General features: G+C 48.8%; 2 protein-coding genes across 2 annotated transcripts; both read right to left on the reverse strand.

The window, feature by feature from the left end:
• Positions 1-7,320: 7,320 nt before the first annotated feature.
• On the reverse strand, positions 7,321-10,050 carry SODALDRAFT_335509 (hypothetical protein). The gene has a single exon (XM_028612477.1). It carries the CDS (start codon positions 9,925-9,927, stop codon positions 7,669-7,671), a length of 2,259 nt encoding a protein of 752 aa, XP_028464218.1. The 5' UTR covers positions 9,928-10,050; the 3' UTR covers positions 7,321-7,668.
• Positions 10,051-11,134: 1,084 nt separating this feature from the next.
• On the reverse strand, positions 11,135-13,533 carry SODALDRAFT_219195 (hypothetical protein). Its single transcript, XM_028607325.1, has 4 exons — positions 13,410-13,533; positions 13,313-13,348; positions 12,999-13,242; positions 11,135-12,763 (listed from the first exon to the last, which is right to left on the reverse strand). Exons 1-4 carry the CDS (start codon positions 13,424-13,426, stop codon positions 11,261-11,263), a joined length of 1,800 nt encoding a protein of 599 aa, XP_028464219.1. The 5' UTR covers positions 13,427-13,533; the 3' UTR covers positions 11,135-11,260.
• Between the last annotated feature and the right edge of the window lie 1,671 nt (positions 13,534-15,204).

The following is a 15,204-nucleotide window of genomic DNA, read 5'->3' on the forward strand; positions in this document are numbered from 1 at the left end:
GAAATACACTCTTTATATTCTATATATTAAAAACACTATAGCAGAAGAACTAGTAAGTATCTTTATCGACCGCCTAATCAGGGATCACGGCGCACCGAACGAGATTATCACGGACAGAGATAAGCTCTTTACTAGTAACTTCTAGAAAGCAGTTATAAGCCAGCTAGGAACAAAATATAAGTATTCGATAGCGTTTCACCCTATAACGGACGGATAAACCGAAATCATAAACTAAGTCCTAGAATAATACCTACGATACTACGTAGGGTACGAATAAGATAATTAGGTGTAATACCTGCCACTTATATAGTTTATATATAATAGCTCGTTAAACGAGTTAATAAAGAAAATACCGTTCGAAGCAAATTACGGATACACCCCGATAGTATTTAGAAAACCTTTAGAAGGACTAGACGCACTAAGAGCGATAAAAACAGTTAAAAGCATAAAAAAACTACATAAAGAACTACGAACCGACCTATAGATAGTTAGAACACGAATAAGCAGATACGCGAATTAATCGAGGATTAAGGGACTAACCCTTTTAAGGGGGGACCGCGTCTACCTTATCCGTAAAAACTTCAGAATATAACGACTAAGCGATAAATTGGATTTTAAAAAATTAGGACCGTTTAAAATCCTAGAGAAAAAATCAGATACGAACTATATTCTATTACTACCTCCGATAATAAGGATATATAATAATTTCTATATCTCACTACTTAAACTAGCACCGAAAAACGTAAAAATAATATAAGACACGATCGTGGTCGATACTAGCGACGTGTATAAAGCAGAACGAATCCTTGACCACTAAGAGACGCTAGATAGCACCGAATATTATATAAAATAGAAAAACTACGATCACGGCGATAATATATAGGAACTAAAAGGTAACCTGATTAATTATAAGTAACTCCTAAAGTAGTACTAATAGAATACTATTAGGACCCAGGACTAGACGCCGCGGTCTATATAAAATTAATATCCGAAAGTTTACCTATATCCTGCGCTATTACCTAATTCTAATTAATTATATTAATAGCACCGGTAGCTTATATAGTAGCCACCGCCTCTGACTCGACCCGACGGGCCTCTTCCTCCTCCTTCTCCACCTTCTTAAGCTCCTCTATATCGGTAAGGTCCTTACGAACTATTTCTACCCCCTTCTTCCGTAGTAAGCGACGAGTTCGGCGAAGGCGGGATAAGCGGGCGAGCGCCTCGTGGAGTATCTCCTCGGTCCGCTCCTCCTCTTATTCGAGGCGCTTTAGCTCCTCGTTTATACGACCCGCTAGGAAGATAAGGGGGTAAGTAAACGGAGACTAAGCGGGAAGGCGAGGGCAGGAGCGTACTAAAGGATATTAGGATTCTAGCACTATTATAAGAACGACCTAAGCGGAAACACGCGTAATAGCGAGCGATATCGTCTAGGATAAAGCACGGTACGTTCTTAGAGGCATAACGGGTATAAGGGACGACCTCGTAGCCTTAATCAGCGATAAGGGCGGAAACGGTCGATCGGTTTTTAGCGGAACGAGATTTAGGACGAGACGACTTCTAGACACGGTCGGGTATAATAGTTAGTAATAAAGAAGAAGAAAAACCTAAGGAACACTAACTAGGGAAAAGCGACCTACTTATACGACCGCTAGGATAGCGCTTAGAAGGAGGGAGGTAATATTACGGCCGGCCGCCTAATATAGACTAACCCTATAGGTATACTGGTATATATCCCACGGGACGGCCCTAGACGGGGAATAGTATAGGGTAACTCGGGGAGTCACGTGCTAAGTCACGTGTTACTAGGTACAGAGGTACTTAGTATACCGTCCGGAACGGACCAGGGTTAGTCACTCCGACGAAGTGACTAGTAAGTAATCGGTCACGACAGAATCACCTAGGCATAGCGACCACGTAAGGAATAGTCATTACTAGTAAGGAGGCACTATCACTATATAAACCAGAGTATCCTAGGTCTTACTTCTATTAGAGAATAAGATATCGATTAATCTAAGTCTTTACCTAGACTATTAGTCTACGCCTGACTCTACCTTATAAAGAAGACGCCTAGTCTTTACGACGCAACTACGACTAGACACTACGAACGATAGTTACTGCTCTTTAGTTAACATCCTCTTCTTATTTTAAACTAAAACCTCGACGCCAGTCCCCTATCGTCCGCTATACTATAGAGGATCGGAAGCCGTCGTAACAACAACCTCCTCTTACCTCGTGAACACAAACTCACGACAACCCTAACTAGGGATCCTAGACTTAGTATCCAGGAACCCAGGTCGTAACATATATCTACGTAGTATTTAACCGCGATCTTTTCCACGTAGGAGGATTATAATAGCTATAACCTACGGGTGGCTCTGTCTCTTAGGACCTTAATTCCTAGGAACTAACGGATTTCTTCGCCTCCTAATAACCTATAGCTTTATTTAAGGGCGGCCTTAAGGTCGTCGGTGTTAGTCTTATAGTCTTTATAGTATATAAGTCCGATATCGTTAACGTAGAAGAATAGGATTAAACCGTCGCGGATTATAATATAGGGGTTATTAGGTATAGCCGTGAATCCTATCCTCTATAGTATACCGCTAGATTCCTTTTACTATAGTAGTGGCGATACCCTTAAGCCGAAGAGGGCTTTCCATAGTAGTAGTACCTTACCTGGTACTTTATAGCCTTACGGTATCTTTATAAATACCTTTTCTTTAAGACTAGCGTTAACGAACGCGTTTATAGCGTCGAACTGCCTTATTTCTAGGTTAAATCAGGCGGCGATTACTATTAGTATATGGAAGGACCGCGAGGCTAGTATTACGGTGTAGTTATCTTTAGTCTTTAACCGTTTTTATTAATCCCCTCGGATTATAAGGCGTGTCTTATACTTAAGGAGGGTGCCCTCCTTCTTAAATTTATAGGTGTATACTTACTTATAGGCGAGGACTTAATACTTATTAACCTAATTACTACTTACCTCCCGCTAATAGCCTATCTATCAGTACCCCTTAAGGTATTCCCCCTTAGCCTATAACCACCGCTCCCGTAATAGGTGGACGCGTATATCGCGGTGGTGGTTTAGTAAAGGCGGGAGATCCTCGCGGGTTAGGTGTAATAGCGATAGCGGCTAGGAGGTATAAGGGGACTCTATAGCACCGACGTTATCGTTAATAGCTTACTTCCTCGTGCGTATAGGGTTATAAGTCCTTCTAGCATTAAAGAACGCCTTCTAGGCGTTATTATTCTACACCTTCTTAGTCTTATAGATACTTACGATAGATAGGCGCGCGGGTAATAGGCGCGTAGCCGATAAATACCCCCTAAGGATATCCCTAGCTATCCGTTAATAGTTATTATATTCTTCTATCTTAACGCTCCTGATTACCGCTAACGTTATAAGGAACGCGCGCGCGGGATCTTCCGGGAATTTTAAAGGCGTGGGAAACGGTTTAAACCTCGTAGTAGTAAACTATAAAGTGTTCGTAGTAATAGCAGTAGCCTCTCCCGTAATAATAGCGGTAGTATAGTCTTCTTCTATAGTAATAGTAGTATCCGTAGTAATAGCGGTGCCCGTAGTAATAGCGGTGATATAGTCTATAATAATAGTAATAATCTCTCCCGTAGTAATAGCGGTAACGTTAGAGTCTTCCGACTTAAGATCTAATACGTTTACGGCTATACCCCTTAATAGTAGCCTATTCGCGGTCATATTATATTAGATAATATGGATAGATTATAGGCGTTCCCCGATTCCCTTAGCGGAAGCTATAGCTTATAGCGTTTTAATCCTGCTATTAAATATTTTATCTTCGTTAAAGACTATATCTTTTATAGTGTTAATATCCGTTAGGTATAGTAGCTAAATACGGAAGCTATTCGAGGATTAGTATCCGACGTAATAACCGATCAATACCTTCGGTTCTAGCCTTTATAGGCGGTTCCTTTTAGCTTAGATATTACGCGTTTTTATAAAGGCTTTATAACCGTAAGCTTATAGGTATATAAGGTTAGGTTAACGGCTGCGTAGGCCTTCGTATAGCGTTCGGTAGTTATTAATATATCGTGGCGTCTTATTATAGAGATATAGTATAGTCTTAAAGATCTTAGACTAGATAGATATAGGTAGATTAGCTCTAATTCTTATAGCCCTCGCCCTTCTCTTAACGATACCTTTAATCCGTTCTATAACGCTATTTTAATCCTATAAATATAGTGCCGACGGCTAGCCTTCTACCCCCTTAGTAGCGAGGAAAGTAACGACTTCTAGGTGCTAAAATATCTCGGAATTAGCTTATAGAATACGTGGCCGGATATCGAATTAGGTCTTAAGCAGGGCAAGAACGTCTTTTAATATGTGTAGGATAGAGTCTTAGTCTTTCTTCTATAGGTAGTAATCCCATGTATAACCTATATACACATCTATAACGAATATAATAGACTTATATAGGCCGCCTACTAACGGCTCCGCCTTTTCTAGATCGTGAAAATTAATAGCTAGGGCCTCTCCGGGCTTTAACGGGTAAAGGGATAGTATCCGCCAGATCTACGTAGGTATTTACGATTACCTATACGCGTTATAATCTGTTATATAAGGTCCTTTTATCTATACTCTCTAAGTAGCGTTAACGATCTTCGCGAGAGTATCGGTGCTATAGTGGCTAAGGCGTTTATACTACTATTATACCGTGGTCTTCTATGGTTACCGCGGTTATCGTGATCTCGCCTACGGGTTATCGTGTGGGTGCTTTACTAAGACCGTGAATACGGTAGCGGCCGTAGCTTCTGCGCGCTCGATTATATACTAGCCGTAGATATCTAGTAGCTTATAGATAGGCCGGCTATTAGCGGAGCTAATAATAGTATCGTTTATAGTATCCTAGCAGCAACCTTATAGGTATAGCTAGCGTTCCGAGACGATATTAATGATAAATTCCTTATAGTATACGATATTACGGAGGCGTAATAGCCTTTTCGTACCTAATAGGGATTATATACGTAGCTTAACGTCTCCGTATCCGAGGATAGAAGCCTTATAAGTACCCACCTAAAGGGATAAGGATAAAGTATCCGTGGGTAGTCTTACGGCCGTAAAACGGCCTTAATTATTAAAGATATAGATTAATAATCCTAAATCTAGGATCGCGAAGTATAATAGCGCTCTAGCTTAGTTAATAGAAAGGGATACCCCTTTTTCTTATTATAATCTTAATAGTATTATTATACGATAACGCGCTACCCCTTAGGTTAGGGAGGCTCTTAGTCCCGTCGCGGTAACGGATACGTCTTTATAAACTATTATAGTAGTAGGCGTAGTATTATAGAGTTAATCTTCCTAGACTTCCTCTATCTTATTAGCGGTAATAGCCCCTAAGGCTTCCCGCCTCTTCTATATCGCGGTGTCTACGCGGCTTTTAAAGCTATAGTTATATATCTTCTTTTCTATAACCTTCGTAATATCTTCGCGGCCACGCTAGGTATAAGGGCGTATATCCGGCCTTATATACTAATAGGCGGTAGTGGTATAAGGGTTCTTATATATCTTATAAGGCCTCCTTATTACGGGAGGGATAGCTTTTACGAATATATCACTATAAGGGCGCTTCTTATTATTATCGTTATTAGTAGTATCCTTAGTATCGGGGAGGTTCCTAAGGGTATTAAAGGTGCCTCTCCTAACTCTAGGCTTTATAGCGGTGGATTATAGGCTCTTTATATTACTAAGAACCGCCCGTAAGGCCTTTACGAAGTTATTAATCGTTAGCTTATTTTCCGTAATCTTATCGTAGTTATTTACTAGGTAGTTATTACTCTATTCCTAGACGATAGGTCTAATAGCTTTTAACGCGTCTTCCGCCTAATAGTCCGCGCTTAATAGCTCTAAAACGCCTATATATTTATAGTGTATTATCGTTATTTTCTAGCTTACTACCTAGGCGTTTATATCCTTAGGTATAGCCTTTATAGGCATAGTGTATCGTTAGTATATAACTAGGGCTTTCTTATAGAGGTTTATAGATATTAGTTCTGTATACGCGTATAGGAGAGTAATCTAGGCCTATAGGTTATTTACGGTATTATCCTATAGCTACGCTAGAAAGCTATATAATATAGTATAGACGGTCTTTTCGACATAGGAGTATACCTTATTAAACTCCTTCTACTACGCATCGTAGTCTACCTTTTCTTCGCGGTATACACGGCGATCTTATAGGTAGCGCGTACGCCCCTTTTTAGAGAGGTCGTTAATAGATATAGGCGTCTTAGTTAGTAGTTCTTTCGTTACGGCTATAGCCTTCCGGCGGGCGGCCGTCTTCTTCTTACCGGCGGCTATAATAGCGGCGGCGTCCGTAGTATCCTTATCGCCCTTTAGCGTGATAGTAGAGGATAGAGTAGCCGTGATAGTAATAGCCGTCGCCTCCTCCATGTTAGGGTCCACGGCGAGGGCCTCATACTTACGGATATTAGGTAGCGTAGGCTTAAGAAGCAGGTAGGTATCGGCCTCCTTATCGCTTAGCTTTAGATCGAGATAGTTTTCCTAGTAGGAGGCAGATTTACCGCGCACGGCGTGCTCCTATAGTACCTAATCTCTTTAGTTAATAAGGGTAATAACGGCCGCCTTCTATTTAGCGTTAGATATATTAGAAGATATCTTTACTAGTTTATTATTTATTAGTTAGTTAATTAATAGGTAGGTTAATTAATCTCTTAATTACTCTAATTAGATCGATTATAGTTATTTAAGAGTACTTATATAAACGTGATTACTTCTTTATAGTAGAATACGGGTAGCCTTATTAATATCTATTATTTAGGCGTTATAAACCGGGCTTATAACTATCGCACGTTAAATAGTATTTAGATAATTAACTTAGTAGAGTAGAAATCTTATATATATGTATTATATTAAGTTATATCTATGTAAGTCTCTTATACCCTTTAATTTAAATAGTAAAGACTCTATTATAGGTACTATATTATTTGGATCCTATCCGGTCTTTTCCGGTATCCATCCCTATTATATCCTGATACCCGAGGCCCGAAGCCCTTAGTCAGGGAGTGGATCCCCCCTGGATCCCCTATAGACCACGTCGTGGTCCTGCCTATGCGATATTAGTCAGGCATAGTCTGCGAGGCATGGTCTGTGCCTATGCGACACGTTCCCCCTATCGATGTGTTAGTCCTGATTTCTAATAATTACCTTAAGGGATGGCACTAGATAATCCGCGTCACGTGAAGTTTCGTCTATTCGTCTTTGGTTCTTCTCGCCGTCGCTCTCGCGCTCGGATGGAGATCTTCCAGCTTGCAGCTTGGGGTGACAATTTGAGCAAGTTTCATCATTTTCATTATCCCCTTAGCCCCTCTTCGGCCCTGCAACACGCGACACAGTAATCTTGGCTTCGAGTCACCTCCTTCTGTCTTCGTTCTATTTACGGATCTGGTCAACTCTGCTACCACACGAGACGCCTCCTTTATGTGATGCTCCTTTCTCTCTCGCATTGCATGTCCTTCCCTCCCATCCCATATCTATGCAACCCCAGACTCTTTACGCCTTCCTGCCATGAATCATAAGCATGTTCTAGGCCTACGGGTATCAGATAGAACCGCGCCGAAAAGTAAAAGAAAAACGCCCTCCTATGCCCCCTAGTACCTTAAAGCAAGTCTTTACGCCTGTCTCTGCCGGGCATTCTCTCTCCCTCCCGTTCCTCCGTCATCCTCTTCGTCCGTTTCGTAAGCGCCCGGCATCACCCCCGCCCGACGGCCCTCATCAGCCTCCCTCGCCGAGCCTTGTCCCGGGCCATCTCCGCCACCGTCGCCTGTCGCAGCTGTGGCCCTTCCGAACAAAGGCCCAAGGAAATCGGCCATAAGCCTCCGGATAGCCGTTCCTTCCTGCCCGGGAACCGCGTCGTCGTCGTCGGCCGTACCCCCAGCGTCTCCAGCGGCATTGCGCCCGTTATCCTCCTCCTCCTCCTCCGCGTCACCAAAAATCGGCCACCCTTGACCATCAACGGCGTCTCGGGGCAACGGCTCGGCTGCCGCCGCTCCGGCTACCTGCTGCCGGTGGTGCTCGTGCTGCGTGTGAGGGTGCTGCGACGCGCTATACACCGGCGCGTCCCACGGAAGCCGCACGCCGTCGCTGGAGAAGATGTTCTCCGCATACGGCGGCGGCAGGGGGTCGAACTCGTAGTTCGGCTGCTGCGCCAGCATGTGGGACGGGATCTCCGTGATGATCTTCGTGTTTCCCTCCAGGAACGCCAGCCGCGCCGTGCGCAGGTCCGACGGCTGGTCCTGCGGCAGCGCCCACGCGTCCACCTTGGCCGTCCCCAGCAGCGCCGCCACCTCCTTCAGCAGCCCGATCGCCTGCGCGTTGTCCCAGAGCTCCTTGGCCTGGTGCAGGTACATCTCCGTCCAGTATCGCTGCGGCCCCTTAGGCCGGATCCCCCAGAGCGGCGGCGGCACGTCCAGGTTGAGGGCCCCTAACAGCGCCGTGTACAGCCACGGCAGCCTGCGCATGCCCTGCACCGCGAGCTCCCTGGCCTCCGCCCTCCGCCTGTCCTTGTCCTCCTGGCCCTGGCTCTGGTCGCTGAGCTGCAGCTTCGCCAGCACGAGCGTCTGCCTGATGTACAAGTCATCCGACATGCCCGTGTCGAATTCCTCGGCGTCGCAAAAGTCGACGAGCCACTGCGCCTCCCGCGCCCGGATGGCCAGCGGGTGGAGAAAGTTCTTCATCCCGTACGGGTCGTTCGGGTTGAGCGCGAACAGGAGCCTCGCCCACTCCAGCGCCGTGCGGAAGGTCCCCTTGCGCATCAGGCTCTTGAGGTAGTGGTACCCCGCCAACCAGAACTCGCGGTTCTCCGGCCGCCGAAAGTCGAGCCGCGCCTTGCCCTGTTCCATCTTGTGGCGGAACGCCGGCGTCGTCACGCGCCCAAACGCGAACAGCGCGCGCTCGCACAACTCGGCGGCGAGGGCGGGGTTCTGGTCCTGCGTCGCGATCTTGCTGACTTGCAGGAGGGTGGTGATGTGGTACGGATGCGTCAGAAGCAGATTCACCAGCATCATGGGATCGCCGGCCATCACCATGCGGATGAAGGCCACCTGGGTTTTGTCGTACTCGAAGGCGTGGTGGAAGGTGAACTCGGTCAGTCCATCTTCGCCTCCTCGCACCTCCTGCATGGACAGGTCCTGCGGTGTGGCCCGCGGCCAATGGTCCATGCCCCGGATGAATGGGTTTCGCCGGAGCAACACCTCGGAAAGCTTGTACCTAGGATCACCTCGTAGTGCTTGTTCCAGGTTGACTTGCCGGGGACCATGGCCACCACGTTGCCTCTGTAATTCGGCCGCCCGCTCGGCTTGTTCTTCCTGCCGCGCCGCCTCAATCACATCCTTGCCAAACAAACTCTGCATCTCGTTCATTGCTTTGAGGTGGTTGGGGTTGATCTGTAGAAGGCTGGTTCCGTAGCGGTCCGTGCTCGTGGTAAGAGCAGTGCTCGTCCCTTTGTGTGCGGATTCGCGAGCGAGGTCGAGTTCTCGCAGGGCGGCCTCAATCTCGTCATCCTCGTTACCCTTCGAACTTGGATTCTGGGGGGTATCGTCTCCTGCCGACGTATCCTTCTTCTTTCCTTTATTTTTCTTCTTCTTTTTGCTCTTGTTCTTCTTCACCGGTCGTGGTACGGCCTCTTTCTCCGAGTCCTCAGCTGCCGCGGCTTTGTTGTCGTTCTCCTCGTTCTCCTCGTTCTCGGATTGTTGTTCGTCGTCTTCGTCAACCCCGCCCAGAGCTGCAAAGAGACTGGCCCTAGGCTTGGATGCTATCGGTTCGTGCTCTTCATCTTCGCTTGGTTCCTGCGTTTCGGGAGTAACCGACTGCAGCTTCAGCTGTTCTAGCTCTCGTTGTTTCTGGAGCTTCCGAAGCTGGCGTGTCGACATTTTCGGTTGTGAGAATCCGTCAATCGCCCGAAGCGAGACGAATCAATGGAAAGAGAATGTGTCAAAAGGAAACAGTTAAAAAGGAAACAAAAAGTCTGTTGAGTAAGAGGCAAAAAAAAAAAAGAGACGAGGACGAATAGACGCGGAAAGAAAGATGGATGCCCTTTCCTCGTAATTTGATCTCCGGTCCTGGCTCTGGGTTTAGTTTGATGTGTCATCGGGGAGTGACGTTAAGGTAGTGGGGCATAAGGTACCTAGTGGGGTGACTGATAAGATAAAACCCTCAAGCGCCACTACCTTTGGAAAGTACCTTGGGTTACACGTAAGGTAAGGCAGGTACTCTATACGGAGTAGTTGCCCTTACTTTTATAAGGTAGTTCTCCTTTGCCTGTGGGCTACCTTAACCTACCTAGGTACCCAGGTAAAGGCCGTGAATAAGGTAACGATTGCGGGTAAGAATCATATATACAGTGTTTTGTACGGTACGGTACTGGAACTTCGTAGTTCGTACTATAAGGTACCTTGGGCTTACTAGACCAAGACCAAGAGACCAACAAACATGAACCCTTAGGTACTCCGTGCCTGTACTTCAGGGGAAAGAACATCAAAGACGAAACGAAGTATATCAAAAGTCACGTCCGGCGACATCCAAGTCTCAAAGTGGTCTTAATGAATTCGCATTGTTCTCGAACAGCGCCCCGAGTGTGTACTAAGTAAGTACCTTAAGACAGACTCGTCGTGACGCCGCTCGAAGCATCAAGACCCATCAATGTTGTTGTGTTGAATGTTTTGACCTTCCGTCGTCTGCCTCAACTTTCCTATTCCTAGCAAATATCCACGTCCGCTTCGTGTCATCATCTCATCTTCGTCCATTCCTCATCCACCGCGCTTCGTTTCGTTTTTGTCACAGAAGCCAAAAAAAAAATTTGGGCTCCTCGGGCTTGATTTCGTTCTCTCCGCGCACATGCCAGAGCCCTGGGTCTCTCGTCTGCCACAAGGGGCCAGTGCAGCAGAAAACCATCGCTTCATCTTCAGCAGTAAAGTAGATAAGAAAAACCCACAAAATAAGCCCCTCACCCATGCTTTGCAGGACTCATCATTAGCGCTCCTGTCCTTTGCCTGCCCGCCGCTGAAGTGCCAAACTCCCCCGCCCCAGTGTTCATGCCATGTTGAAAAAGTAAAAGAAACGCAATCGTACAAGATGTCCGTCCCGCCTAATCGCCGATAACCACTCAAAGTGTCATGGGACCTGTCGAAGAAGCTTCCCTCGACCTGCAGCCAGAGGATTCCCGCGACTCGCAGTCGAGCCAGTTGGCCTCGTAGTCTCCTGTCCCTAATTTTGAGAGACGTAAAGTGCATTCTGACCCCCACGGCCGCGCTGACCCCCGCGGCCCCCTCGTCCGCGGCCACGACCACGACCCCTGCCACGGAAGTTGTGGTAGCCCCCGTCCACGCTCCCCTGGCCGAATGTCTCCATGTTCTTGCGCTGCTCTTCGCCGCGCCACTCCCGACCACCGGGCTTCTGGCCCCCGCTCTCCGCGCGGTCCTTGGCCTCGCTGGAAATGTTATCGAAGAAAGACGTGGTCCTGTTGTACGCGGGGACGACGTTCGCGTCCGGCGCCGCCTTGGCCTCTCCTCCGTCAGCGGCCTGTTGCTCATCGCTCGCCGGCGTCTCCGGTGCGGGAGGAATACCACCAACAACCTCCTTGACCAGCTCGACCTTGTTGAACTTGGCGTTGGCCTGGGCAAAGTCAAAGTCCGACGCGGGCACTTCGACCTTGGCCGGGTGACGGTCCTGACGCCCGCCGCGGCCACGACCACGTCCCGATTGCCCATCCCGTCCTTCCCGTCCATCCCGGGCCGCGTTGACTCGCATCTCCTGCACCCTCTTGCTCAAGTTGTCCATGCCCGTGCCCGTGCCCGTGCCAGTGCCATCGCCAGCGCCAGCGCCATTAGCGAGAGGCTGTGTCGCAGACTGAGACTGAGCGGCCGTACTGGCGTTGAGGTTGGCCATGGCAACGGCAACCGCCGCCTTCGCGGCCTGGGTGGCGTCTCGAATAGCGGCAGCGGACCGGGGAGCAATCGGCTTCGCTGGGGTCTGCTGCGCCGCTCTCTCGGGGAGTTGAGGCTGGAAGGGCTTCGGGGCGGTCAGTGGAACGACGGGCATCACTCGTTGGTTCTTTGGCCCGGTGGGCGTCTGCGAGGGCTGGGCAGCCGCTGTCGTCTCAAGGGCGTTGGCAGTGGCCTTGACTTGCTCCGCCGAGGGTTTCGAGTCCACAGGAGGAGTAGGTGCACCAGGCTGCTGCTGCTGCTGCTGCTGCTGTTGTTGTTGGTGCTGTTGCTGCTGTTGCTGAACAGCCGAGTTGGGGCGCGAATCCGGTCGGACGGTCGGTGCGGCTGGCGTCTCCCTCGGGGCCGGTTTACCGATCGCCGCGGGCTTCTGATCGGGGCCGCCCGGTTGACCATGCTGACCGGAGAGTTGACCTTGGATAGGGGGCTGGGAACCCGGTCCAGCACTCGGGGGAATAGGCTGACCGGGGGGGAAAGTAAAATTATTCCAGTGAGCGGGGTGAGGGGGAAACGCCTGGCCTGGAGGTCCAGGGGGTCCAGGAGGTCCAGGAGGGTACCAGCCAGGAGGAGGAGGGTATGCAACGTTGCCCATAGGGCCGCCAGGGCCACCGGGGCCACCGCGGCCGGCAGCAGGACCCCATGTGCCGGGGGGACCGGGAAGTGGGTAGAAATTGTTTTGGTAAGGAGGCTGGGCGAAGCCTTGCGGACCGGGCGGTTGAGTGTTCTGTGGTTGCGCACCAGGGCGAATGCGGGCCTGTAGAGAGAGCAGAATCAGATGTGTCAGCTGGTGTCCACAACAGAATAGATGTGACGGGTGATGACAAGATAGTTGTACGACTCCTGTTCGATCAGAAGGAAGGCAACGGAAAGCTTCGACATAGTGTTTTGCGCATTTCCGACATTGACGATAGATTTACATCCGCAATGTTTCATCATGACAGGGTTTTATGAACACACACACAGAGAGATGCAAGGGTGGAATCTCAAGGAGCGGAACTTACACCGACAATAGCCGGGTCCTCGGGCACAGCCGGGGGCGGCTTGGTCTCCTTGATTCCGGGATGTTCTTCGATGCGCAAGTCCTTCACGTCGCTACCGCGGAAGACGATGTATTCGTAAACCTGGTCGGAAGGTGCTATCTCCTCTTTCGGACGGCCTTTGCGGCCTTCTGTGCCGAAGGACTTGACATTCTCGAGAGAGACAGTGGACTCGTCCGAGTTGATTTCATGGAGAAGGCCGACGTAGCTAGAAATGCCGCCAGTCAGATTAGGACAAGAAGGACAAGAGGTTCGTGTTTAGGGTTGGGCGGTCTTACCGAATATCGCTCTTGGAGATGAGTGAGATGCGAGATCTGGATCACAGAAGCTGTCAGTAGATGGATAGCAACAGAAGGTGCGTGAGGGGTTGCATACCCTAAGAATTCTGACATGTTGACGTTTGGGTTGCGTTCAGCACGCAACTAGCTTGGATGGATGGGTGGTATTGAGGGTGAGAAAGGGTTCGGAGATGGGGAGGAGGGAAAGATGCCAGTATCAAGAGTTCATGTGAAGAAAAGATAGTGACGATTGATAAGAGACGAGAGAGGGGCGGCTTGATGGATTTGTGGCAGCACGAAGTGCGAATACGGAGGAATAAAAGGTTTGTCAACGAGACGAAACGCAAAAGAAGTGAAGAGGCTGAAAAGGCTGGAGTGGACGTTGGTGATTGCCGGCAAAGGGCAAAGGCCACAGGGCAGGGGCAGGGCAGCTCTGGGGTTGGGTGACCGCTTTCGCTTTCGGTTGTGGTGGGGAGGGTTTCGGAGAATCCTCGGCTATGGTACGTAGGTACTACGAAGGCATTATTATATAATACTCTACCCGTTGATCGCCTTTTTTTTCTTTGGGGGGGGGTTTTTTTTCTTTTTTTCACTTACAAAGTCTTGACTAAGCATTTATTTATCAGTCTCGGCATTGGAAACCACCAAGCTTGCCGAGATAACATCCATTGAAGTAAAGGGAAAACATTGTTTTCCTTTGTTAGTTTCCAGGCACAGCTGGACAACAGGCAAAGGAAGAGGGGGAAAACGGGCTTCTTCCAGTCCAAACCATGACCACGCATCCCTTAGCAATCACATTGATGCCGCCAACTCCACCTCCGTAGTCAGACTGACTCGAGCGTGTGTGTCTCTAGCAAACGACTGGTGACTGGCGGCGAAGGCGACTCAAGATTCAAAACAGTGAATCGAGCGTTTCATTCACACCTATGGTGGATTCTGACAAGCAAACGCAAAATGAGCATTAAGAGTCGGTCCAGGGGAGAGTGGGGTCAGAGTGTGCTCTCCATCCGTGCAACAAGCGGAGATATACACGACGATGCGTACGCATTCAAGCATACAGAAGGACCTTGTTGCACATCGACCGAGATGCAATCGATGCAAAAATCCTACACTCAGAGGGTGGAGAAGGACCTACTGAAGAAATGCCGTCTGATCCTGTTCGAATATTTCCAGCCCTAGGATCTTCGACGCGACGCTGGACAATGGACACGACAAGAAGCACCCACTCGGGCCACTCCCCCTATTACCTAGCCTTGACGAACCGCTGGTAATCAAAGTGAGATGACCGCCGGGGGGAACCGATGGGGTACACTAAAGTCTAAGAAGCAATCCTATAGTGCCGGTCAGGTCAGGGCAGTGAAACATATTGACCTATAGGCTTTATACTACGCAGTCCTGCTTCGGCTCAGTCTGTCTACCTCGGAAGCCGATGATTTGAAAGCCATCAGGCAAACTAGGGACCCAATCATGGTCATTCACCACGCGGCAAACTTCAGGTGGTTACGATAACAATAACAATATGAACTTGGCAAATGTCATCTCTATATTAGCCGGTCCTGGCCCCGTTAAGAGGTTGCCAGAAGAGTTAGACTATCACTAACTACTTGATTGCGGCGGCTAACATGAGGCGAGCCAGGTCGATTGTCGTCTCTTGCATGATTTGACCATGAGACCTTTGACTGGACCTGACAGTCTGAAAAGTCTCGTAAGACTTACAGGCACTGAGAGTACCAGGGGTTCTGCTGCTGGCAAGTACCCTGAGAGCAGCAGGTAGGACCGTTCCAGCCCTGGCCACCGCACTGGCCCCACATGCCAGAGCAGTTGCCGGAAGGAGGAGGAGTAGTCGGGGGAGGGTTAGTGGGAGGAGGGTTAGTGGGGGGAGGGTTAGTGGG

The sequence above is a fragment of the Sodiomyces alkalinus genome (assembly GCF_003711515.1).
Source record: "Sodiomyces alkalinus F11 unplaced genomic scaffold SODALscaffold_9, whole genome shotgun sequence".
In the NCBI taxonomy this organism is placed as follows: domain Eukaryota; kingdom Fungi; phylum Ascomycota; class Sordariomycetes; order Glomerellales; family Plectosphaerellaceae; genus Sodiomyces; species Sodiomyces alkalinus.